Raw genomic sequence first — 26,677 nt, 5'->3', positions numbered from 1 at the left:
AAAAAAAGCTCAAAACAGCCAAGCAAAATTGCTAAAGAACAACCACAGGCATCTCAGTGCCAGAGTGATGACCAGAATTTGGGTCTTGGTCGTTAGTAGTAGTTCGTGGCATAAACCTTTTCAAGTGGGTAAGGTTCTAGGGATCCCACTATAAAGCAAACAGATGCTATCTTATTGAAACTAGCATAAATTGGGAGCTATTTTCTTTTATTTTTTTATTTAGATGGATGCTTTCTTCAACAGGCAAAAAATATCAATTTAAAGAAGACATGTGAACTGGTCTTTCCGAACTGGAACAAAGTTTTGAAATAAACCCAGCCACCAGTCTTCATCAGACTGGAAGGCCAGGGAGAAGAAGGAAGAAGGAATCATCATGAAGCTGTGGACTCAAATCTCTTACTCTTTCTAAGTTGGAAAAACTTCAAAAATAACATAATTTTTATAAGCTTTAGTAAGGAGAAAAATATACTGCAGTTAAAACATGGTAATAAATTCCACAGAGAGCTTGCAGCTACACTGCATATATTTTCAATGTATACCTTAAAGGTAACCAGCTTTGGCTGGGCGAGGTGGCTCACGCCTGTCATCCCAGCACTTTGGGAGACAGAGGCAGGTGGATCACCTGAGGTCAGGAGTTTGAGAAGAGCCTGGCCAATGTGGTGAAACCCCGTCTCTACTAACAATACAAAAATTAGCTGGGCATGGTAACGCGTGCCTGTAATCCCAGCTACTCAGGAGCCTGAGGCAGGAGAATTGCTTAAGCCCGGGAGGTGGGGGTTACAGTGAGCTAAGATCACGCAACTGCACTCTAGCCTGGGTGACCAAAAGTGAAACTCCGTCTCATAAAGAAAAGGTAACCAGCTTTGGTCCAGTGAGGGTGACTACTTGGCGGAACTGCTGCTGCATATGTTACTTGTCACTGTCGGAGAAAAGCATTGCTGTGATGCGGTTCAAAGTGTTTAGAAAAATTATAATCATTTCCAATATCAACTCATACCAGTCATTTTATCAAAATTTTACCCTACATAATTTAAATAATCAGTGTAAAAACGGAATGACTATTAACTTACTCACAACTTTTCAGAAGTTTTTGTTTTTTTCTGTGCGGTTTAATCATGAATTAAATCCAGGTATTATGATACCACAATTAGTGACTTAGAAAAGCATTTGAATCTGCTAGTCTAGTTCTTAATTTATGTATTCTTGAAAGTACACAACAATATTTCAAGAGATACATGGACAAATGAACAAATTTTAAGATGATCAATTTCCATATTCTTAACTTTCACACATATTCTTACTAAAAATGACTTTTTCCCACATCCCATTTTGAAACTGACCTGTTATCAAATTGCTATAATACAAAGGGGAAAATATAAAATATTGGTATTAATGAGGGCTAATAAAGTTTTCTGAAACTTTCCTAAAACATTAAAGGTGAATTTCAGTAAATTCTCAACTGATAGCTCATTAAAATAATTTTTGGTGTCAGAATCATCAGTAGTTTTTGGTATATTAGCTCAGGTAGAATTAAGAGAAATTGTGATAATAAAACTTTATTAATGGAAGCAATTCTTACAGCTTCCTTAAAAAATAAGAGGGACAAGTTGGAATAAGATTGATGCTGAATCTGAGAGCCAAATTTCTCACTGTCACAAAGTTCCTAAGATTAAAATAAAATGGCTAGAGGGCATTCTGTGGTATTAGACTGGGGGTATCAGTAGGTATCATAGAGAGAGAAAGAGACAGAGAGAATGAATGGACATAGAGATTTATGTATAAACTTGTTTCTAAAGAAGTCAGTGAGAAAGTGGCGGGAGAGTCCCCTGCAGAAACCTGCAGACATGACCTTCAAAGAGCAGAAGGTCAACAGGCTGAGTGATGAAGCACACGCCTGCTAACGGATGCACTGACATCCGTACGTGAACTCAGTCTCACAAATATGACCTTATATAATCATGAGGAAACACCAGACAAATCCAAAGTAAAGAATATCCTAAAAAACAATAGGTGTATACGCTTTAAAAATACCTAGGTCATGAGAGACAACACTAAGGAATCGTTCCAGATGAAAGGAGACTAAAGAGCTCTGCAGATGAGATAACAGTACAGTACTTGCGATGGGTTAGATCGTGGCCCCCCTAAAATTCATGTATTAAAGCCTAACCCCTGGTACCTTAGCATGGAGCTGTATTTAGAAATGGGGCCTTTAAAGAGGTAACTAAGACAAGAGGAGATTTAAAGTGTGGGTCCTAATCTAATACTAGTCTCTTCATAAGAAGAGTCTAGGACAGAGGCATGTACACGGAGACAGCGGCAACCACGTGAAGGCACAGTGAGAAGGCAGCCATCTGCAAACCAAGGAAAGAGGCTTCAGGAGAAACACACCTTGATCTTAGACTTCCAGCCTCCAAAACTGTGAGAAAATAATTTCCTGTTGTTTAAGCCACCTGGTCTGTGACATTTATTACCGTAGCCCTAGCAAGCTAATACAGTACCAATGTTAATTTCTTGATTTTTAAATTAGGCAGTGGAAAAATAAGATAATGTCCTTGTGTTTAGAAAATACAAACTGAACCATTCAGGAGTTATGAGACACTGTATCTGAAACGTACTCTCATAGACATCAGAGAAAGACAGTATCTATGTAAGAGAGAAAGAGAGAGACAAAGAAAGTATATCGAAGCAAAAATGGCATATATATTAACACTTGGGAAATATGGATAAAAGTATAAGGGATCTCTTTGTATTACTTTTGCAACTTTTGCTTTTGTCTGAAATTATTTCAAAATAAAAAGTATAAAAAATTATGCTAAATCTAGTTTCATTTAACAACAAGAAAAATTCATGAACAGGTATATTAACTATTATTGTTTTAAGCCATAAGTATCTAAGAAAAAAGTTTTCAATATTTTTGTTTTTTATTTTTTGATGTTTATCAAAATGTTATAATAGTTGTTTTGATCACATATATACTAATAATACATAATACCACCACAATCCAAAATGAATTTTAACACTTATTATACATGGTTTAGACATACCCATGTATTATCTTATAAACAGAAATTATCTTAGGGTAATTAATAAAATAAAACATAAAATATATTCAACTTTTGTTGGATAACCAATACATATTCAGAGAGTAAACATAACACTAAATTTTCCCATCCTAAGATCTTGCTATTGTGTTTTTTAATATAATATGTATCAAGCTTCTATATAGTACTTAAATTCCATTGACTACATTTAAAAATGGTAACAGTAAATATTCAGAATAAACTAGAAATTACGATCTTTGTGACTTTTAAACTAAGTAAGACAAGCATAAGCTGTCAACATTATTTATGAGAGACACATAGATACTAAAAATAAATTTGAAGCAAAAGAGTTTGACAGCATTCCTAGTTTATTTCTGAGGAGCTATGTAAGAGTAACTGTCCCCCAAAAGGGCACCAGGAATGCATAAGGAGAGAGGACGGGTATTCTCTTACTAAACAGAACAAACTGAATTAAAAACATTTACCCTCAGTCACCAGAAGGTAAGTTTCACCAATCTTTGTCCCTAGGTATGTCTCCGCTGTTCCTATGAGTTACATGGTTACTCCTACGGAATACAGTCCTACTCCCAAAAAAGCAGTTACTAATTGATTAAGGGGACAACTCCAATTTATGTTGATTTAGCTCTATGAAAAGGTCATCATACTAAAATTTTCCCTAACCTCAGAATTCTAGTAGTATCATTAAAGGATTACTACAATTTACAGAATACTAAATGTTCAATTCATTTAAAATATAACAATGTAAAGAAAGACAATAAATTCTACTATTTTTAAAGTGAGACTTGAGAATCCACATCGAGCTTCACGTTACCCTTCAGTGAACACGGTATAACTTTCAGGAGGACTCATGAGTTAACACCTAGAATGCTTCTGACATGGGCGACCTGGTGTTGTCACAAACAGAACTTTCCTGGTGGGTGTCAAAACATGAGCTATGACTATACTTTCGTGTAAGGCTCTCAAATGAATGCATTTGACAAACAATCAAGATTTAGGTAGCATTTTCTTTCTTCATTTATGTAGATACCATTAAATATAAGCCTGATGCTTAGACATTTTACCTTGACAGTCACTTCGCTTTTCTTCTTAACAAATTCCCACCTTGAAATCAATGCAAACTGTTAGGGGACTGTTCTTTTCCTTGCAAGGAATTTTATGACATTTTCTAAAACATGCACAATCAGGAATCACTCACTTTTCCTGGTTTGTAAAGGAAATATAAATGAAAAAACAAAAAGCCCCTTAAGCTGCTTCATGAAAAAGTTTTCAAATTAATATGGAGTAGTAAAAAATGGTATTTAATAAATAGTACTTACATTAGCACAGTGTAAGGCTAAAGCACAAAAGACGGCAAACATTTTGAAGTTATTTTCATCGGTTTTAGAGAAGGCACTGCCACTGATTTTGTTGACCATCTGCACCACACCTATCACGCTGCCTCGGCTGACGATGGGCATGCACAGGATGTTCCGCGTGGTGTAGCCTGTGTACAAGTCTACTTCTCTGTGGGGTGACACAACCGAAAATAACAACAAAAAAAGGCAGAAGAAATAAAGGACACAGTCAATCATAACTCTCCACTCAGTCTTTGCAATTTACATATGCTTCCATTCCATATGATGGTAATGGCACTTTTAGCTTCTGCATTCAGGGATGGTAACATTCCACAGAGTTTTATTAAAACCTGCCCCACAATATTCTAACCATTGGTTCTTTTGTCTCCAAGCGAGTTTTCTAGGATAGTCTCTAAGAGAATTTCAGCCTATCATTTGAAGTATCCAGCGTTACTAAGTAAACAGGAAAAAAATGTGGATTCAGAGGAGAAATTCAATTAAAGTTGATAAAATAACATGATCCTTTGAAGTTGATCATGTTTATGAGAAAGGTAACTTGCTAAACCAACTTACAGAGTTTCCACTTTAAAAACTAGAGCAGTGGTCAGCAAACTGCACCCAGGGGCCAAATCTGCCCTCTCCCCTTTATAAGTAAAGTTGTATTGGAACACAGTCACACCATTCATTCATAGATTGTCTGATTCTGCCATCACCCCACAAGGCTGAGTTGTTGATTTGTGACAAGGACATCAGTGCCTATAAACGCAAACATACTCACCATCTGATCCTTAACAGAGAAGGTCTGCTGACTCCTATTGTGAGGAAATGTTTTCAGAACACGGGACTAAGTTGCATAGAAACAGTGATATAGCTAACTGTTGGTAGTTACATGGGAGTCTTCAGTGCCTGGCTTCTCTCATTTAGCATAATGGTTTTTGAGATTCATCCATGTTGTTGCATGTCTTAGTGGTTAATTCCTTTACATTGCTGAGTTATATCTCTATTGAACGGACATATCGTATTTTGTTCATTCATTCACCAATTATTGGACAATATTCTTTTAATAGCCAGTTTTGGCAAATATAAATAATGCTGCTTTGAAGATTTGCATACAACTCCCTGTAGCACCATATTTTCATTTTTCTTGTAGTAAACAGAAGTGGAGGTGATTAGTGGACTGTACAGTAAGTGTATATTTAACTTTCCAAGAAAGTGCAAACCTGTTTTTCCAAGTGGATGTACCATCATATATTCCCACCAACAATGTACGAGGGTACTCGTTTCTCCACATCCTGGCCAATCTTTGCTAACGCCAATGTTTTAAAGTCACAGCCATTCGAGCTGGTGTACAGCGAGGTCTCATGTCAATTATATTTATATTGCCCTCACTTCAAGCATTTTTCATGTATTTAGTGATCAGTTGTATATCTCCTTTTGTGGATTGTCTGTTACAATCATCTGCCCTTTGTATTAAATTGGGTTATCTTCTCATTGTTATGTTGGAAGAGTTTTTATATATAAGGATTTTGTCAGATATGTTTTACAAACATTTTCTCCTAATCTGGTGCTTGCATTTTCATTTTCTTAACAGTCTGACTCATACATTTTTACATAAAGATTTGACATAAGGATATGCAAATATATTTAATTTTTAAGTACTAAATGATGAGCTTGGACTTTTGGAAAAAATTAAACTTTCAGTGTACCTTTAATTTACTGACAGTATATATTACTAGAATATTGCTGTGTTTTTATATGAGTTGTGTATATTTGACATCAATTGATCAAATACCTGCATAAACTTCCTATTGCTTATGTTACTTGTCTCTTAAAGTAAACCACGTGTTGGGATTAACTAAACACTGCTGTCAAACTACGTAAATATTACTCTCTAACAGTCATAGCATCAATCCTGAGACTTTCCATTTCTAGAGGTTTATTAAAATCAAGTTACATAACTGGGTTTGTAACTCTCCAAAGAAAGTCAAAACAAAACAAAAAATCTTTATAAGCCATCCTAATATCCATCTTCAATAATATCCAATAAAAGACGCAACTTAGTTACTTTGGGTCGGGTAAATTTTCCAGATCTTTTATGAATATTATCTGTGATCTTAAAACAACAGCAACAAAATTGGCATTATCATACTCATCTTAAAGATGAGGAAACTGAGGCTCAGAGAGATTAAGTAACTTATGCTAGGTCAACTGAGAGCTAATAAATGACAGAACAGTGCTTCAAAGCTAGACCTACTCATCTCAAAAGTATGCAAATTTCTTACTATGTGTTGCAGCCTTTGCGCATATGATTTGATGGAGAATACGTTCGTTACAAAATCATGACACTATAATGAAAAAAGAGTCCCACAGTAGCTCTATAAATTAGAACTTCCGCCTATCAGTTATTTGTATAACATTCTAAACTCCTCTATCTAGATATCATTATACATTAGTGGATTAGAATCCATCATTTTATAAATATCTGAATATACCGACTATTGATAGCAGAGTTGGTTCAAAGAAGAAAACTAAGGAAGAAAGAACTAAATTGGGACACGGAGAACTCAGGCTCCACGGAATAGGTTTCCGCTGAGTGGGCCATCACAGAAGAAATCAATGGAGTGTCAAGATCAGCTATTTCTTACCTGTTAAAGCGCGGGTCTGCATAGGCATCCGGAATGTTCAGGACTTCTCCTGTTCTTGCTACCTGGCCAGCAATTCCTTTCTCAATTGAAAATCTGCATATGTAAAAGAGAAGGACACGCTAATTAAAATACGGATGCTGTAGAATAATTCAAAAATATTCCATTGTTAACAATATTGAATTAAAAGCACGATTTTACTTAAATGCATGTATTAATTTTATATTTACATATTCTGAAAATCACCTTATAAAATATGTAAAAATAAAGCAGAAAAACATTACACAGTAACCGCCTGAGAACCTTAAAATATTAATTCACAAATTGAGATCAAACAATCAACTAGCATCCTCCTGCTCTGAACAATAATAATCTCTTCTATTTGCAAAGTACTTTATAATTCACAAGACGCTTCAACATACATTTTTTTAGTGGATTCTCAATGAGGTGTGAACGAAGGCCTATATAGGTTCAGCAATTTGCCAACATTCATAAAATATCAGTGGCACAAGGAAAACTAGAATGCTGGTTTCTACCATTGTGCTTTCTACCACACATATAACCAAACTCACAAGTTATGCGTGAGCTTGAGATATTATACAGAACTGAATTTTACGGTGTTTGCAATGCAAGTACTATACAGAAATAACACAATGTACAACTTCTAGTATTTTTACCTAATTTGTTAAATTTCAAAATAATCAAAATACAAGGATTGTCTATTTTTTACATCTAATATCAGTATTTTTCCTTTGTAAAAATATTTTCATACTTATATGTTTCTTATTACTAGACTATCATCACATATGCACTCATTTCAAAATTTCCTTAAGAAAGATGTCTACAAGTCACAATATCTACTTTTTACAGAGTTCAAAAATAATTTCCGTATTATTACATTGTCAACATTATAGGAAATCACCATTGTTGAAATAAAGCTAGAGCACTATCAGAAAAACTCGAAAGACAGTTCACACAAAAGAGAATCTACTTAAAACCCCTAGGAGTGAACCAAACACTGCACACAACTCAGGGTTGTCTTTTTCCTGGTTTTCTTGTGCTTTGAATAACATAAACATAATGAATTAGATTGCCATGAGCAAAGGGTATCAGAATCCATTTGATGATTTATGCTTGTTTGCGTTGGTCTGAGAGCAGTCTGAACTTTTGTTCCTGCTCCCTGTGGTTTGCTATCTATGGTCAGTGGAAGCCACAATTAAGAAGCAGCCCTTACATAAATGGCTGCCATTAACCAGTCATCTGAGAGTTACAGTAAATCATACTCTGTTTTTCTTATGCTTATAAACACAGGCTTTAAAGTCATTATTTTCAAAATTAAATCAATACCAGTAGTGTTAAGAAACACTCAAATCTCCAGCAAGAGAAATGACTTATCTAAATGACTATATCCAGATTGCTATATTGAGATCTAGCAACAATAAAAAAAACCAACAACAAACAGACAATTGCAAAACCCAAGTACTAATATAGTGCCTATAAATGAGAGTTACAGGAATATGGAATATACAGGAAGTGCTGAGAGGCAGACGGTGGTGGGGCCCCATGCTGGGGCACACTTTGAGTTTCCTTGATACTAGTTTCCTTTTAGGATAGACTGCCCAAATAAACAGCAGTCCTTAATTAAGAAGACACAGTGCTTTACTAGAATGTTGTTATTACCAGAGAACTTCATGGCGTTATACAGAAAATGAGTTACATAAGACACATAAAGCAAAAGAAATGCAAATGTCTAAAATTATTTTCTCAGCTTCTGAATGTTCAGCTTGATTCTTAAACATTTTGTCAGAGTGCTCCTTCTGTAGGTTTCCAGGTGCGATATGGGCAAGCCCCCATGCCTCCATCAACAAAACAAACTCCATTCTGTTCATTTAAGCGACAATGGTTGCCACTTAAAAAAACAAAGACTTTAGTTTCAAGATGCAACACAAGTGTGCTATAGGATTGATTAAAACAACTGATCAGTCACAGAGCGTAGTTAAGTCATCAAATATACCAGATCAATTTCTACTACTGTCTGGACTTTGAGACAGGCCATAGGTTGGGAAGAGGTAGAGGCCGAATTGGATAAGCACACCTTTCCTCTTGGACATGGGAAAACCTGCAGATTCCACATGGAGTGTACCTTTACCTACCTGGGAGCACTAGAAAGTTTTTCCAACATGATTTCCAAAAGGACCGCCTCCGGAAGACGGCATTTCCAGGAGTGACGCTAAAGCTTCCTAGGCGCGGTTTCTCTGGCACTGACTGCAATGTCATTCCCAGAAGTACTACCTTCAGGAGGCGGGTCCTGGTGGGAATGATATCACAGTATGACAAGTATTGTCAGCATACCTGTGAATAGGCATAGAAAAATGGGTAACAGAACACCTGCACATCTATCATAAGAGGATAGGACATTCTACTTCTAGCTGTACCTTATCTCTTTGGTCTTCTTGAAGACAGGTTTTCCTTCCTTTTCCTCTCCAATATCAAAAAGGTCTGAATATAACTCCTTGTTCTTATGGTCTACCTGGAAAAGTGCACAACGGTCGGCATTCACCAGGTTTTTTGCATATATCTAAAGACAAATGACAAAATAAGAGTAAGGCAATGAGAAATTCAAAGAACTTGCAGGTAAACTTTATCATAAAGTAGGTATTAATTTCAGCTGTTCTACACTCTAATTGGTTGGTATTAGCATTATAGGTAAATCAATATACAAGTATATAAATATTACATATATATGATCTAAAAGTCATTGTTCCATGCTAATACTAACAGAGCCCAACAGAATACACAGCTGATACGCATCCATACTGCTGTGCTGGAGGGAAGCATATCAGTCATGTATTCGGATACCAACTGACACTTCTCTTTCAGTTGGTAAGCAGCTGCTGGCCTAACTTCCCAAGTGCCCTTCTGCCATCCCAGGCCCTCTTCCAGAATCTCTCAGGCCTTCCCTGGTGCCTGGATCTGAGCCTCTGTCAGCACTACAACCAGCATTCATTCTGATTAGTTGGTGCCTGTGATGCAGCAGTTGTAAAAACTATGAAATAAAACCTCTAAGGAGATACATAGCTTTCATATTTGCATTAGCTGACTTTTATTTGATGTACTGTCTAATGAAAATTTGTAGAGAGTATTAAGTGTTTACTATGTGCCAGCCACATTTATATAATTTATATAAATTGATTTGCCTGCTCCTCACAATAACAATATTAACTCAGGAAAATTTTTTCCCCCATTTTACATATTAGGAAAATTGAGGCACTAAGAAGTAACTTGCCCCATTATTACATGAATAGTAAATGGTAGTAGTATTTGAACTGATACTAGCTGTTCCCATGGCCCATGCTTTTATAACAAATATGCTTTTCCATTTCTAAATGGAAACCATGTATTCATTTCATCACTCATTTGTGCTTCCATTTCCTTCAACAAATATTTCTTCAATGCCTAACATATCCTACTGTCCTGAGTGGGTTGGGGCTACAGCTGTGTCATTAATACAGTATTTACCTATACTAAGAATTCTGATCACTTCAACTGTCCAGATCATAGCCATGAAATTATTCCTCGGAGAAAAAGAATTCATCCTTAGCATAAAACAGCCACCACAAAGTCTTTGCAAGAGGAACCTTGCAGTCAGGGGAAAATACAGCATCTCATATAAAAAGTATCAATTTAATAAAAATAAGTCTAAGTTAGGAACCTGTCTTCATCCTACAATTACACTATTACATCTTTGTGTTCACTGCTACTATAGAACTGTATTTATACAGCCAGCAAATACTGGCTGTGCCCACTCTGCAGGGACTGAGTATACTGCCCAGTATCAGGACCTCCAGGTTACTTCTCACCTCCCTTAGCCTGTGAACTATATAAACAGCAGAAACCACTTCTCTTTTCCCACAGTATTCCAAATGCCCAGAAGAAGGCTGAGTTAGGGCCAACTAAATTTTGTGGTCCAAACCAGCCCCCTGCCTGTTAATGTAAATAACATTTTTATGGGGACATAGCCCCATTCATTAATTTCTGTACTTTTTATGGCTGCTACAACAGCAGAGCTGAGTGACCGCAAGACAGTATGGCCCACAAAGCATAACAACTTACTATCTGGCCCTTTACAAAAAAAGTTTGCCAACCAACCCCTGGCTTAGAACATATAAGATCTCTATAACCCAAAACTCTCAATACACATTTCAGGAAAAATTAATCACACAAAGGCAGGACAAGAGTGATGGAGCTGAGTCGTTGGCAAATACAGAAGAATCACTCATCTAATTCACACATCCTTGCGATTTTAAATTATTAAGTAACAAGAATGACCCTGCATTATTAAAGATTAAATTATGCTCAGTGAAATTTGTATCTGTAGTGTCTGGGGTAATGTCAGTTGCTTAATAAATATTTTGGCATAAATATGTTAATATTTGTTGAAAATCTGGATCAAATGGACAATGTTTCAGAAAATAAAATAAGCTTAGAAGGTGTTGAAAAATATAAATCAAACCAGAATCATAAAGATAATTCAAAAACTATCAAAAAATATTACCAAAAAAGACACCAGCCTCAAATGGCTTCAAATACGAGTTCTTTAAAAATCGTCAACAAATTCCCATACAATTTATACTGATCTACATTCAGAAAAGAACAATTTTTTCCAGTTGTTTTTACAATGTACGCTGTGTCACTGATACTGAAAACTGACAAAGAAACTATAAAAAAGAAAATCATGGACAGATTTACTTTTGAAACAGAAGAAAAGTTATAAATAAAAATGCAACCAAATCAAATCTAGCAATAATTAAACAAATATGACAATATTGAAAACATAGTTTATTCTGAACTCTCCAGTAGCATAAAGTCTATTATAATTCATAATAGCAGTAAGACCAAGGAGCAAAATCTGCAAGATTATCTTCCTGGTAGTCAAAAAGCGTGTGATGAGCCTTCATGCGGTGGCTCATGCTTGTAATCCCAGTACTTTGGGAGACTGAGGTGGGCAGATCTGTTGAGCCCAGGAGTTTGAGACCAGCCTGGGCAACATGGCGAGACCTCGTCTTTACAAAAAATATAAAAATTAATCAGGCATGGCAGCATGCATCTGTAAGTCCTAGCTACTCAGGAGGCTGAGGTAGGAGGATTTCACAAGCCCAGGAGGCAGAGGCTGCAGTGAGCTGTGACTGTGCCACTGTACTCCAGCCTGAGTGACAGAGCAAGACCCCATCGCGAAAACGAAAGCATGTGAGGTCATTCAGCAAAATCATTAATGATAAAAACTTTAGTAAAATGCAATAAAAGAATATATAGAAAATGTAATAATGCTTTCCTCAAAACAACAGTCCTTATTATACCAAATGGTAAAATAACAGAATCGCTGCCTTAAGATACGAAAGTTAAGAATAAGACAAAGGTATGTTATCACAATCATTAGCATGCTAGTAGGCAAGAAAAAGATGTGAGGTATACATATTTGAAGAGATAAAAGTTTTTATTGTTTAAGGATAATGTTATTTCATATGTCAAAAAAATCAACAGACAAACAATTATAGGCATTAAGAAGGCTTCTGTGGCCGGGCGCAGAGGCTCACGCTGTAATCCCAGCACTTCGGGAGGCCAAGGCCCTTGGGCTGCTTGAGCTCAGGAGTTTGAGACCAGCCTGGGCAACATGGCAAAACCCTGTCTCTACTAAAAATATAAAAAATTAGCTGCGCTTGGTGGCATGCGTCTGTTGTCCCAGCTACTTTTGGAAGGCTGAGGTAGGAGGATGGCTTGAGCCGGGGAGGCGGAGGTTGCAGAGAGCAGAGACCGTGCCACTGCACTCCAGCCAGGGTGACAGAGACAGACCCTGTCTAAAAAAAGAAAAAGAAGCTTCTGTTTTAAGATGAGCATTTCTAAACATATGTTTACCTTTTCACTCTCCCCAAGTATTAAGGTTTAACATTGAAATGACCCTCAGATGCTGAAAAGGAGTTAAAAATATCTAGACATGTTTTGGCAATATTTATAAACTGCAAGCATCAGAAGGTCAATCTAAAAGCCACCTCTGCTGCCCCGCTACACACACGCATACACACATCCGCACACGCACACACACATCTGCACACGCATACACACATACGCACACGTTTACCTGTAAGTGGAACAAGTCTCTTTAGGGCAACAGTAGATTTTAAATTCAGATTTTAAATTAACTTAGTCTTCAAATTTCTAAGGAAAACTTACTTTAAGTCTAAACCTCTTTACCAAGTCAAACTAGCATAAAGGCAATATGAAGATATTTAAGAAGGGTACAGTACTCAGAAATGTACTATCTTTGAACTATTTTAGAAAAGGAGATGGGCTCAAGCGAAAATGAAGAAATAGAAAAATAAATTCAAGGACACATGGGAAGCCTCGGGGTCCAAGAAAAAGCGAGGAGCAAAGAAATCATTAAAACTATACTGAAACTGTAACACTTGTTAGTAAATGATACCTAAGAAATTATAGGCATCATGAAAAATTAATTTAAGAAACATGAAATACATAAAAATATTTATACATCTAAAACTATGTAAGGGTAGTGGATAAGAAGAGTAAAAAATAAGGAAACAAATGTGCTTCATTTATTATCTTGTTGGTGAAGTGAGTGGTACGACATAAACACTGATTATTTATTGATTTTGATATAAAACTTCATTTTAAATGTAAGATGACAGCTGTCAGGGCTACTGCTGCCATCATGCAAAGAGAAACTGCCTGAGAATAAGAACTACACAGAAGTAAGTTGAACTGAGAAACAGAGAAAGACATATTCCTGAAAAGATGATTTGAGCCCCCATGTCCACTAATTATGTAAGCCTGAATGTTCAATGGCTTTTCAGCAGTCTGAGCCAGTAAACCCTCTCTTTTATTACCTACACTAATTTAAGTAGTTGACGTTTTCAGATAAAAAAGGAAATATAAAGTACCTACAAATTTATAAAAATTGATTTGAAGATCTAATTCATTGATTCCCAACTAGCAGCTGAGCTGCCTGGCTGCGGGGCATCTGGAAATAAGTGCAGGTACGTTTGTTGGTTACGAATTCTCACAAGCTAAAGATGCTGCAGGTCTGCAGTGCCCAGGATGACACTGTGCCAGAGGGAACTGCTCTGCCCAAATCAGCATTGCCCCATTGAGAAGCACTGACCTAGATGAACTGATCACCTAGGAATTTAAGAATTACCCAGATTTGGTCAGGCGCGGTGGCTCACACCTGTAATCCCAGCACTTTGGGAGGCCAAGGTGGGTGGATCACGAGGTCAAGAGATTAGGACCATCCTGGTCAACATGGTGAAACCCCATCTCTACTGAAAATACAAAAAGTAGGCAGGCGTGGTGGCGCACGCCTGTAGTACCAGCTACTCGGGAGACTGAGGCAGGAGAATTGCTTTAACCTGGGAGACAGAGGTAGCAGTGAGCTGAGATCGTGCCACTGCATTCCACCCTAGTGACAGAGCAAGAGTATGTCTCAGGAAAAAAAAAAAAAAAATTACCCAGATTTGCTTTTCTGAAAATGATAAATCTTTTATATTATCAAAAAGTTCCTCAAAAAAGTCTAACCTCATTCACCACTTGTTTCCTCTATTCCAGGGTTATCTTTTCAAAACACAAATCTGCTTTACACTTCTAGCTTACAAGCCTTAATTCAAAACTCCCTCCCAGGCCTGAGTGACTTGGCCCTTCCAGGGCCTTTCTACACAGGAGCACACTGTTCCCCCATCCCCTAAAGTAGAATCCTCTTTCCTCTTTGCCTGTGTAACTTCCACACAACCACCAGACCAAAGTCACAGTATCAGGAAAGCTTGCCACAGCCTCCCCAGCTACACTAGATCCCATCATGAGCTTTCAGAGCACTGTTATGCTCCTTTATAGGCCTGACTCTGACTGTAGTTTCACAGTTATGTTGATATTTGGCTCATGTCTGTGTCCCCACAGACTAAAAGATCAATGAGGCCAGAGGCTGTGAGGGGTTTTGCTCACCATTTGATAACTCCAGTTACTATGTATTACAGGAATATAACAGATTCCCAAGAAACATTATAGCAGAAAAGGGTGAATGAAAACTTGAAGGATCCAATATCATAGAAGAAACTGAAAAGAGAATCAGAGATCTACCCCTAATAAGACCCCAATGGGGGTCCAAGAAATTATACGCATCATGAAAAATTAATTTAAGAAACATGAAGTATATAAAAATATTTATATATCTAAAACTATGTAAGGGTAGTGGATAAGAAGAGTAAAAAATAAGGAAATAAATGTGCTTCATTTATTATCTTGTTGGGGTCTTATTGGCTGATTTGTATCAAACATTAAGGGAACAATAAGGAAACAAATATTGGTATCAAACATTAAGGGAACAAATAATATGTATACTTAAACCACTTTAGTGCACAGAAAATAACAGAACATTTCTTAGCTCATTTTATAAGCGTAGCATAACCCAATATTGATACAATCCAAGGATAGAAAAAAAGAAACATTGAGCAATCTGATGAATGAATATAGATGCAAAACTTGGAAATAAATATTAACACCCAATCCAGGAATAAAGAAAACTTTACAATTGAATAGCCTTTATGCCAGGAATGTAAGAGTGGTTCAACTTTGAGTAGTAATACAGGTGTCTACTCCAATCATTTTTAAATAGCTTATCAAAATTTGATAATACCCAACACCAAATCAGATGCAAACTCACGGAAAATTAGGAATAGAAGAAAATGTTTTAAAATTGATAAATTATATCTGCTGTGGACCCACAGCAAATATACATAGCAATGAAATGTGAGAGGTACACACATCAAGAAAAATCAATATATCCCCTTGCTGATTTCTGTTGCTTCCAATGAAATGTGGGAGGTACACATGTCAAGAAAAATCAATATATCCCCTTGTTGATTTCTATTGCTTCCATTCAACAGTGTTCATTAGGTTGCAGGTAATACATTAACAGACACAAAGAAATAAGTACTGTACAAACTGGAAAAGAAGAACCACTAGAACCTCTACCATTGTGCATTATAAATCACTGTCTATCTTGAAAACTAAAAACTAGTAATTGGAAAAATAAGTTAACTATGGGGGACCATAATCAATACATTCACTCAAGAAGTATTTTTTTTAAAAAACTGAAAATAAGAAAATGTCTTTGGCTAGGAAGACTCCACATGCTGAAGATATCAAGTTTTCTATAAATTGAAGGCAATTCCTATATAAATTACACAAAATAATGAACTGAGATTCATCACAGGAGTATAAGGTTACTTTAACATACAACAATCAATTGATGTAATATACACTATCAATAGAATTAAAAATAAAAACCATATGATCATCTACACTGATGCACAAAAATTATTTGACAAAATGTAACATACTTGCATGAAAAAACACTCAATAAACTAGGAATAAAAGGGAATTTCATCAACCCGACAAAGGCCATCTATGAAAAAGCCACAAATAACATCATATTTGATGGCAAAAAACTAAATGCTTCTCCCTTGAGATCAGGAATGAGATAAGAAGGTCCACACTTGCCACTTCTTTTCAGCATTGTGCTATAGGTTCTAGCCAGGGCAATCATGCCAGAAAAAGAAATAAAACAACCTGGAATAGAAAGTAAGGAGTAAAACTGTCCCCAACTGTATATATATATCCACCAAGAAACTATAGGAACTAATATATGAGTTCATCAAGCTTGCAGGATACATATCAATATATAAAAACCAATGTTGTTTCTATATATTTGCAGTATAAAATCAAAAAATAAAATTAAGAAAACAATTCCATGTATAATAGCATTAAAAATAAAATAGTTAGGAATAAACTGGCCAAAATAAAAGCAATACTTATTCTCCAAAACCACAAAACACTGTTGAAAAAAATTAAGATCTAGATAAATGGAAAAATACCTCACGTTCATGTATTAGAAGACTTAATTGTCTTCCAGTTGTTAAGATGGCAATACTTCAAATTGTTCTACAGATTCAACATAATTCCTATTAGCATTCCACCTGATCTCTTTGTAGAAACTGACCTGCTACTTTTAAAATTTAAATGTATTTCTTAGGTACCCAGAAGAGCTAAAAGAATCTTGAAAAGTTGGGGAACTCACACTTCCTAATTTCAAAAGTTACTACAAAACCACAGTAATCAAGAAAGTGTACTAGCATTACCACAGAAATATAGGGCAACAGAATAGCATCAGGAGTCCAGAAATAAAACCACATTTTATGTTCAACTGATGTGCTGGGGAAAACTTGATAGCTACATAGAAGTGAATGAAACTGGACCTTTACCAAACATCATATATAAAACTAACTCAAAACAGATCAAAGACCTAAATACAAGAGTTAAAAACCCTACAACTCTTAGAAGAAAATATCTAAGTAAATTTGCATGATCTCTGAATTGGCTTAGATATAAAACTAAAAGCATAAACAGCAAAAGAAAAAAATAGCTAAACTGGATTTCATCAAAATCTTTGTGCCTCAAAAGACACTATCAAGAAAGTGAAAAGGCAACCTACCAAAATGGGAGAAAACATTAGCAAAGCAATTACGAGACAAGGGAGTTATAGCTGGAATATACGAAGAACTCCTAATCAGACGATGATAAAAAGTGGTCAATGGCTCTGAATAGACATTGTCTCCTAGGACAACATACATGCGGCCAATAAACACAAGAAAAGATATTCAACACCATTAGTCACTAGAGAAATACTAATCAAAACCACACTGAGATAGCAGTTTACACCCATTATAATGAAGACGTCAGATCATAACAAGTGTTGGTGAGGATGTGGAGAAATCAGAACCCTTGTGCACAGCTGTTGGGAATGAAAAGTGGTGCAACTGCCATAGAAAGTTTGACAGTTCTTCAAAACGTGAAACACAGAACTCTTGTATGACCCAGCAATTCCACTCCGAGATATATACCCCAAACCATGGAAAACAGGCATTCAAACCAAAACCTGTAGAAGAATGCTCACAGTAGCACTATGTACAAGAGCTAAGATGTGGAAACAACCCAAATGTCTTTATCAACTGATGAATGGATTTTTAAAATGTGGTACGTATATCACTAAAATGGAATATTATTTGGTCATAAAAATGAATGAGGGACTGATACATGCACAGTATGTAATTTTGAAAACAGTATGCTAGGTGAAAGACGCCAGGCACAAAAGGCTACATATTATGTGATTCTTTTCAGATAGAATGCCCAGAATTGGTAAACCCACAGAGAAAGAGAGTAGACAATGGTTGCTTAGGGCTGGTGAGGCAAGGGGAAATAGGGGTATAAGGAAGTGATAAGCTAAGGAGATAACAGCTAGAAGGGTATCCAAGTTGCTTTATGAGGTAACGAAAATGTTCTAAAATTGATTGATGATAGTTGCACATATCCATGATTATACTAAAAACCACTGAATCAAACACTTTAAATGGATGAGCTATATAGTATGTAAATTACACTTCAATAAAGCTGTTTTTAAAAGAAAATATTAATAATACAAAGAACAAGCAATAAGTGCTTCTTGTACCCCTAGTATAAGCTCGATGTCAGTCTACATTATAACTTTATATTTTTCTTAAAGGTATTCACTGATTTACAAATTCCTTCATTTGTTTCATAACAAGAGAAGTTATTTTAATGTAAAATTATTTTATTTTTGTCTAGATAAAACTATATATAGAAATAACTTATCACAGAAAGAACGTGCCGAAGTTAATAACCTGTGTTATTCTCTAATTACCCTTAGTAAACTTCCTGTCTCTACAAGACGTTGCACAAAGCACACTTCATACTTGTCTTTTACTGTCAAATAAAAAAAAAAAAATCTTATCAATATGCAACATAAAATCTCTAGATGAGAAAACTCTTTATTGCAGAAGGGTACTGTATTTTGAGATGGACCAGAAAAATGAGGAGGAGAAAGAGCATTTATTAAAGCACGTAACAGGGCACATATGGTACCAAGAAAGCCTGGGCATCCATGGTATACACCCACACATTCTGAGAACTAGAAGCCACTTCTGAAAGAAGCCTCACTAGAGACCTAAAGGTACTCAGCAGCATAGGGAAATATGCCTATAACTCTACGTCATACAGCTTTCGGCTCAAAAGTGCCTGATAGCCATCTAAGAGAGAGGAATAATTAAGACTAGAACTAAGCAGAATGAACTTGAAGATCAGGAAAAAATCAATTGAGAATTCCTAACATATCCCATATATAAGAGGTGTTTTGAAGAATATAAAAAGAAACCAAATGTCTTTTCTAAGTATGGCTCTCCATTAATAAAGAAAAGCTCTGAGCTTTTGAAAAACGTTATTCAAACTTACTCCCCCAAAACTAAAAGAAGTGATAAACAGATCAAGGTGAATTCCTAAGCACCACATTTTCATAATATTAAAAGTGCCTGTGGATAAAAAAGTGTAAATGTTATGCCATATATTAGCACCATGGGTCTAAGGGTTAAATAAAATCATACTCAGAACAAAAACAACCTACCATTATGTGTTCAAGTAGAGAATCTATTGCAACTATGTTATCAAAATATGTTCTGAAAAAAAGAAACAAAAGTCCTGTAAATAATTTTATTAGATCACAGTACATATTACACTTTGAATACATTTCTTGGTTTTGTCTACATTTAAATAAAAAACATAAATATCATTTGATTTTTGTGCTTTGGTAAAAAAAAAATCAGTACTGTAATATTATTTTAAAGAGATAAATGAAACTTTATCATTGACCTTAGAGTGAGGACTCTATAATTCCAGAGAATGCAATCAGTATTTATTTTATTGACAAGTATCAGCGTAGAAAGTGTGTTGCATTTAACAAAGTATGCAGAAATAAAATTGCATCTACCATATTTAATATTTTCATTAATAATGCTGATCTAAAATAAAAATATTTAAATGTGCTAAATCTCATCAACAGTTAAATATACATTATCACTGACAACTGGAGAAAGTTAGTACTTAAAGTGTACTGAGAAAGTAACGTAATTCACTTGAGAAGAAATGTCAGCATACAAGTAATGCTAAGGATCTAAGGACTTTATATAGAGAGTCTATATTCATTGTTATGAACAGCAAGTAAATGTTTCAGAGGCAAAGAGTGCATATACTAAAATGTAAACCTGAGAAAATGTAAATCAATATGCATGTAATATATGGAAAATGTAAAGAGGGACTCTTAAGATAGACTCCACTGGCTAGGTAGTGCTTGCCTAGTTGGCTTAGGTATCCAAAGAGAGCTTTTTCAGTCCCATACTTCTTTAATTTTATTATTTCAAAAACTAACTGTAACATAAACTAGTAACTTCAAACTAATTAATGAGGATCAATAATAATTACTGACGGGTAAATTGTTAGGTGCATTTACAGTGACATGTGAGACATAACATGTCATCATTGCTGCTGGAGGCCAGAGGAAAAACTACATTATTACTTTAGTAAACTTGTAGGAGGACATGACCCATTTTAGATTTCAATGATTAATTATATGGGTCAGATATATAGACAATGTCCCCTGTAGTAAATAAAAGCAATAAAAATATGTGATTTAATAAATATCTATTATATAATTGCTTCCACTGCCAGTCAAAGGGAGTTTTTCTAGGCCAAACCATGGAAATAGAACATTTTCTCGGAAATGATAACTGAGATACTATACCTGGGAAAATTTAAACAATAATAATAATAATAATGTTTAACTTCCTGACATTGTTAGAAAAACCAATTAGGACTTTTTGTAAAAAAAATATACCAGAACATTTTCCCTCCCACTGGAGCCAGTATTCTCCTGCAAAAACAGAGATATTTAGTGTCTTTAACATATTCTGAGTCTATTTAAAAAATATACATCAAAATTGAAAATTAAGATAATCACATATATATCTGCAATCCTTCACTTTAGAGTGAACGTGAATGAGAATATAACTCTACAGTCCACAATATGATTAACCGTTCTTCCCAGACTACTCGTGAAGATGGATCTTCAGTTATCAGCTGCAATAGACGATAGTCTATTTCTGCCACAGGCTGCCCTTAATTTAAACCGTTGATTAATGAGAGCTACTACATCCCTAGAAACGAACACTTACTTTGATACGTCGAGTAGAAAGTCATTCAATTCAGTCTGTTTGGCAAGGCCTCTGCATACCTACCATATAAAATAATAGCTACAATTATAAGAGATTTCTGCTTATTTAAAAATAAAACTTCCAGAATACTAATTACCTTATTTATTGAAAGAAGGCCTAACACAATCACTTGGATTGTAATGTAATAATAATATCAATAACCATTAATATTTACCGAATACTTAAATGTGCTAAGCATTGTTGTAAGCACTTTATATTTATTGTTTCAAGCACCACAAAACATTTTAGGTTTGGAAGTTACATTTCATAATAGAGTTATAAAGATGTTAAAAACCTTACTGAGGCTTCAGAATTAATAAGTGATAGAAGCAGCATTCAGGTCCGGGTAGTCTACCCAAGTCCCTCTTTCGAACTACTTTACACTGTACTTCTAAAAAGTGTAGTTGAGCACATGTTCCACCTACACTTGATAATTCAAGAGTCCTTTCTACTCGTGCTATTATACTACAGCTCGATTTTTCTTCCTAGCATACAGTTCCTCCCTCACCAACCTCAATTTGCTGAAACAGAAGTAGAAAAATAAAACCACCACCAAAAAAATGAAGACAGAGAGGGAGAAGATACAAAGAATGCTATATTGCTACCATGTTCTTGAACTTTAAAGTCTAACCACCAGTAAAACTCTTAAGTAGTCTGTCAGTTTTAAATTAGATAATATCTTCAAGAGAACCAGATATCTTAAAGTGAGAATGTTTCATAGCCCACCTAGAGGAAAATTTAACTTAAGAAATGGAATCATAAAACATCAATGCAACTCCAGTAGAAGATTATTCCTAGATTTTCAGCAGGACATACGCCATTTATTGCATGAATACATATATATGCATTATACATATACATATGTGAATGCACGCACATATAACTGCAGAATATTTAAGGCAGGGAGTAAGTAAATATAACTGATTAAATTAAAATTTCTAGAAATAACAGAATATTGTAATATCCCAAAATAAGGCATTAGGTGACCTAACCTCTACTCCAGTCTTCAATGCTGTGCTCTAAAAACACTCTTCTCCCTTAGGAAGCCCCTGTAAAAACACCCCAAAGACTCACCTGCACCTGATGTATTGCTACTGAAGCCCAGGCAAGATTTGCTGTTGCAACCTAAAAAAAATTAGAAATACATACCTGTAAGTAATAATATGTATTTTATATATGTATATAACACGTTTTTATTAGTCACATGTAGTCATCTCAACAAAGGACTGGGGCATACAGGTATATGAAGAATTTTCTGAGATCACTGAGCTTTTGAACATTTTCCAAACACAAAGCACCAAATATTTACAAGGTTTTTCTTTTATATTTTTCCCCTTCTATTTAATTGACTGTAATGTTCTCTTGTTCTTCTTAATTTTGAATAAAATGGAAAACAAACTGATTGTTAAGAGAGTTGTAGCCCAATGATTTTAACAAAATTATTATTTTTCAGTTTAACAAAAATGCTATTGAAAAGTAATCTAATGACCACTTTAAATAATGAAATATTTCTAAAACGTAAAAATCAAATATATATATTATATATATACACACACACATATATATATAAACCAGCTAACAAGTTCCTCAAAATTACTAGCTATTCTACTTTTATTATTCACTCATTCAACAAATATTCATGAGTGTCTATTATGTACCAGGCACTATTCTAGATGCTGGAGATACTGTAGTAAATAACAGAAATCACAGAAATGGAGTAGCTTTCAGTGTACTTGAGGGAGAAGGACAAGAAAGGAAATAAGTATAGCATATAATATATTAGATGGTGACAGGTGGTACAGAGTAAAAGGTAGCGGGAAAGAAATACTGGATAGGAGCCATTCAAATGTACATGAAGTTTTCAGGGAGGGCTTTATAGAGAAGGCAACATTTGAGGAAATTCCAAAGGATGTGGCTGTGAGGGGGATAACTAGAGAGAAGGAAAAAATGCAAAGGCCTGAGTAGTAGCCTGTCAGCCTTGCCTGAGGATCCAGCATGGCTGGAGTGAGTGAGGGACAGGTGGGGTAGCAGGAGATGGGTTCATTCAGGCAAGTGGACAGGAGTTAGGCCACTGAAGGGAACTCGTTCATACTGGATGTGATAAATATCATGTTAATACTTGCTTTTAGTATTAATGAGCCAATTCAGTGAATAGTGAATGGAATGCAAATGTATTCGACACTAGAGCCTTTTATTCAGGACACAAGCTAAGAAAAAGACATTTTAAAGAAAACACAAAGACAACCGGAGTGTGAAAAATCTCGAAGGTCATTTTACTACTTTCTATGACTCAGAATATGGCATACCTTTTATCGTTATACTGGATTTTACTTAACAAAAGGACCATATTTCTTATGTAACCAGTTTCCTCTCTAAACAGAAACAGGCTTTAAAATCATCATTATTAGTATCAAAACACTGTTAAGCAAATTGTGATTTTAAATATTCATTCATGTATTTTCAGTTTAGTATTACTTAGCAATACTAACAAGCACTTTCAGTGAGCTAGGTACAACTAAAAATTCTAACATGCAGCGAGCATTTAAAGAGCTCACCTCCTGGTGACTAAGACAGAAGGCTTCTTTGCCCCAGTGCCGATACAGCTCAAGAATACCAATCAAGTCACCAATTGCAGTGACAATCGGTAAGCAAAGAACAGACTGGATACGAGTCCCTGATTCCAGTCCAGTACCTCTTGGAAATCGTTCATCCTGAAAAACAAAAAGAGAAAAAGACATAAATTCAGTGAAATGATCATTAAGTTATGATTCTTATTTCCATCAGAAATTGCCATGATACTTGTAATCAATAATAAGCAGTACTTTTCAAAGGAAAACTAAATGATGATAGCCACCATAAATCTTATGTAAGGAAATGCTTACTTTTTCATGGAACTTATACCCAAATATTGCTTTAACATTTCTTTATCCTCATGCAGTATACATTGAATGAATGATGAAAGTTAATTTCATATAATAAAAATAATCATAAATGCTGACATCATCTTCTATGTGCCAGAACAGTCTCAGCGTGTTTACAGGTACAATGCCGCAGAGAAAATTACTCCAAATGTAAACACCATGTGAAGAAAATTATATATAAACTTTTTTCTACTTTTAAGCCTAGAGTAACACAAAAGTGTATGTTAACAACAGTCATTCTAATTGAATCTCAAAGGCCTATATTAAATATTCAAATCATCTAATAATGATCAATTATTTACCATAAGAAATGAAATTGGTTCTTCGATTTTTAATAATTTTCTAGCTTAGTCAAGTTACTCAAAGGAAGTACAGGGAAATTGAATGAATTAATAGCAAAAGCACCAATTCTATTTATTCAAATTCTACTGTCTGTAAGAAGTTATCAGGATGAATTAGAGCTTCATGAAATAGTATAACTCTGTACTTGTAATTTACAGATCTTTTGAAAACGTACATACACAATAGAACATTTTCAAATGAGAAGTTATATAGCACGGGCCCTCCTCTCTCCTTCTCTCCTTCCCTCCGTTCTTTCCCTCCTCTCCTCCCGTCTCTTCCTTCCTTCCTCTAGCTACCCAATTTATTCAAGGTCATACAAACAATGGTGGAAAAAACAAAATTAAAACCGAGGATTCACGGCTCCTATTAGCACTTAGAGCAATTTTTTTTACAACTGTATACTTGTTACCTTTAAAGTCTATATTCCATGTCATAAAATTTTATTAAAATGTCCACATGTACTGTGGAAGACTAGACTGAGGGCTCCACCTTGTCTAGTTTCTCTGCACCTATGTCCTTTGTTAGGGATCAATACCGAGTCTGGGCCTGTCCATGTGATTTGCTCTGGTTAATGGGAGGGTAGTAAATTTGATGTAAGCAGAGACTTGAAAACTCACTTGTATCTTTCCCACTACTTCTTTCAGACTCCTGCTACCACCACAAAAACAAGCCAGGATAGCCTTACTGGAAGGGGATGAGAGGCACAGGGACAGCGGAGGGCATAAGAGGCCAGCCAGCACCTAACTGATGGCCAGCTGACCTCAGACACATAGGCAAGCCCAACTGACAGCAGTCCAGATCAGCAGAATAACCCAGTCCTTAGATTCATAAGAAATAACATGTGGCTACTGTAGGATACCACTAAAATTTGAGGTAGTTTGTCATACAGCAATAGCTAACTCATTCATATGTGTCCTAGCAAAATATGAAACATAAAACAGTAATCATTTAGTTTACATTCATATAAATATACACGGTATTTTTGTGTTTAACTGTACTGGCATATGTTGAAATAAGAACTGTGCAAATTTAGCTCTTAGCTGGTAAAGGGAATTTTCTGAGTACAAAAAATTAACTTACACATCAATATACTGATCTGTAACTAGCTTTAATGCTTTTTAAAATGAAACAGTTTAAATTATAACATCAAAATGATATGCCATCTTTCTTAATTAAATACTTTAGGTTAAAAAGATCACAAAGAGTCGAAAAGCCACTTACTCCAAGGATGTCTTCTACTAGCAACGTTTTCCTGGACTTGGCCACATAAGCAGAGATGGTGGTGCCCTGAGTGATGGGCCCAGCAGGGATGAGGCGGGGTTTTCCTTCCTTTATCCCAGGTGGTGTGAATATGCACAGGCTCTAGGGAGAAGAAAAGATGTTTTACAGACTTTCCTGTACATATGCATAGTACAAAAAGACACACGTGAATCTTACTCAATAGTCATAATAAATCTGTGAGTCAATTAAAAGAACAGTCATAAAGTGAGGAAAGGTGCTTTGCCATGATCAAATCAGATTATCTAAAGTGAAACTATCTCACATTTCCAATTCACAAAAAAGTGCAAACTCAAATTTAAAACTTAAATGAATGTACAGGCACAGAAACACTCGTCAAATAGCCTCCTATTTTGATACATAGAAAAAAATCAAATCAGAAAAAATGCCTCCCGTCATTGGGATCAAGATTCTATCAGACCACAAACACACACAGGGTCCAGCCTCCCTACAGACTTGATACATGTTACCTGAAGATAGAATCAGTAGCTGCAAGTCAAGTGATTTGGTTCCATTCTTTATTTTCATTAGAAATCTTCCCTTCTCAGAACCTTCTCTTTATAAGACTCACTCACATTGCTTTGATGGCTAGCTTATAAGACTGCAGATTCAGAATACTCTAGATGAAAAATTTGCTCTTCTCTGAGCAAAAATCTTGACAAAATCTGAGTGATCCTTCCCCTTTCAAATGACTGGGTGGGAAGGTAATGTCCTGAAACTATTTTAAAATAAATCATTTTTTAAAAATAGAATCAGTTATTTTGATGAAATCCAAACATATGTTAAAACTACTTTCTACTAAATAAGAATTGCTACTTAAATCACGTAGAAATTGGGGGCAATGTTTTGACATAATTGTATTACGATTATCTACCAAATTTGAAAATACTAAGGTTGAAGTAAATTTCCCACAGACTT

The 26,677-nt window shown here is 35.4% G+C and overlaps 1 protein-coding gene across 2 annotated transcripts in view; it reads right to left on the bottom strand.

Annotated features, from left to right (window-relative positions):
* Positions 1-26,677, bottom strand: part of PDE10A (phosphodiesterase 10A) — a 347,007-nt gene that overhangs the window by 77,271 nt on the left and 243,059 nt on the right. For both annotated transcript variants that reach the window (XM_033234261.1, XM_033234262.1), the window contains exons 6-13: positions 25,703-25,843; positions 23,774-23,929; positions 22,293-22,343; positions 21,180-21,238; positions 19,577-19,628; positions 9,474-9,616; positions 7,042-7,134; positions 4,379-4,565 (exon numbers count right to left, since the gene is read on the bottom strand). In XM_033234261.1, the coding sequence (XP_033090152.1) occupies positions 4,379-4,565; positions 7,042-7,134; positions 9,474-9,616; positions 19,577-19,628; positions 21,180-21,238; positions 22,293-22,343; positions 23,774-23,929; positions 25,703-25,843 (882 nt within the window). The remainder of the gene's footprint in view (positions 1-4,378; positions 4,566-7,041; positions 7,135-9,473; positions 9,617-19,576; positions 19,629-21,179; positions 21,239-22,292; positions 22,344-23,773; positions 23,930-25,702; positions 25,844-26,677) is intronic.

The sequence above is a fragment of the Trachypithecus francoisi genome, unplaced genomic scaffold (genome assembly GCF_009764315.1).
Source record: "Trachypithecus francoisi isolate TF-2019V2 unplaced genomic scaffold, Tfra_2.0 Lachesis_group15, whole genome shotgun sequence".
Taxonomy (NCBI): domain Eukaryota; kingdom Metazoa; phylum Chordata; class Mammalia; order Primates; family Cercopithecidae; genus Trachypithecus; species Trachypithecus francoisi.
Note: the sequence above shows the minus strand (reverse complement) of the source record. Positions and strands in the feature narration are given on the sequence as shown.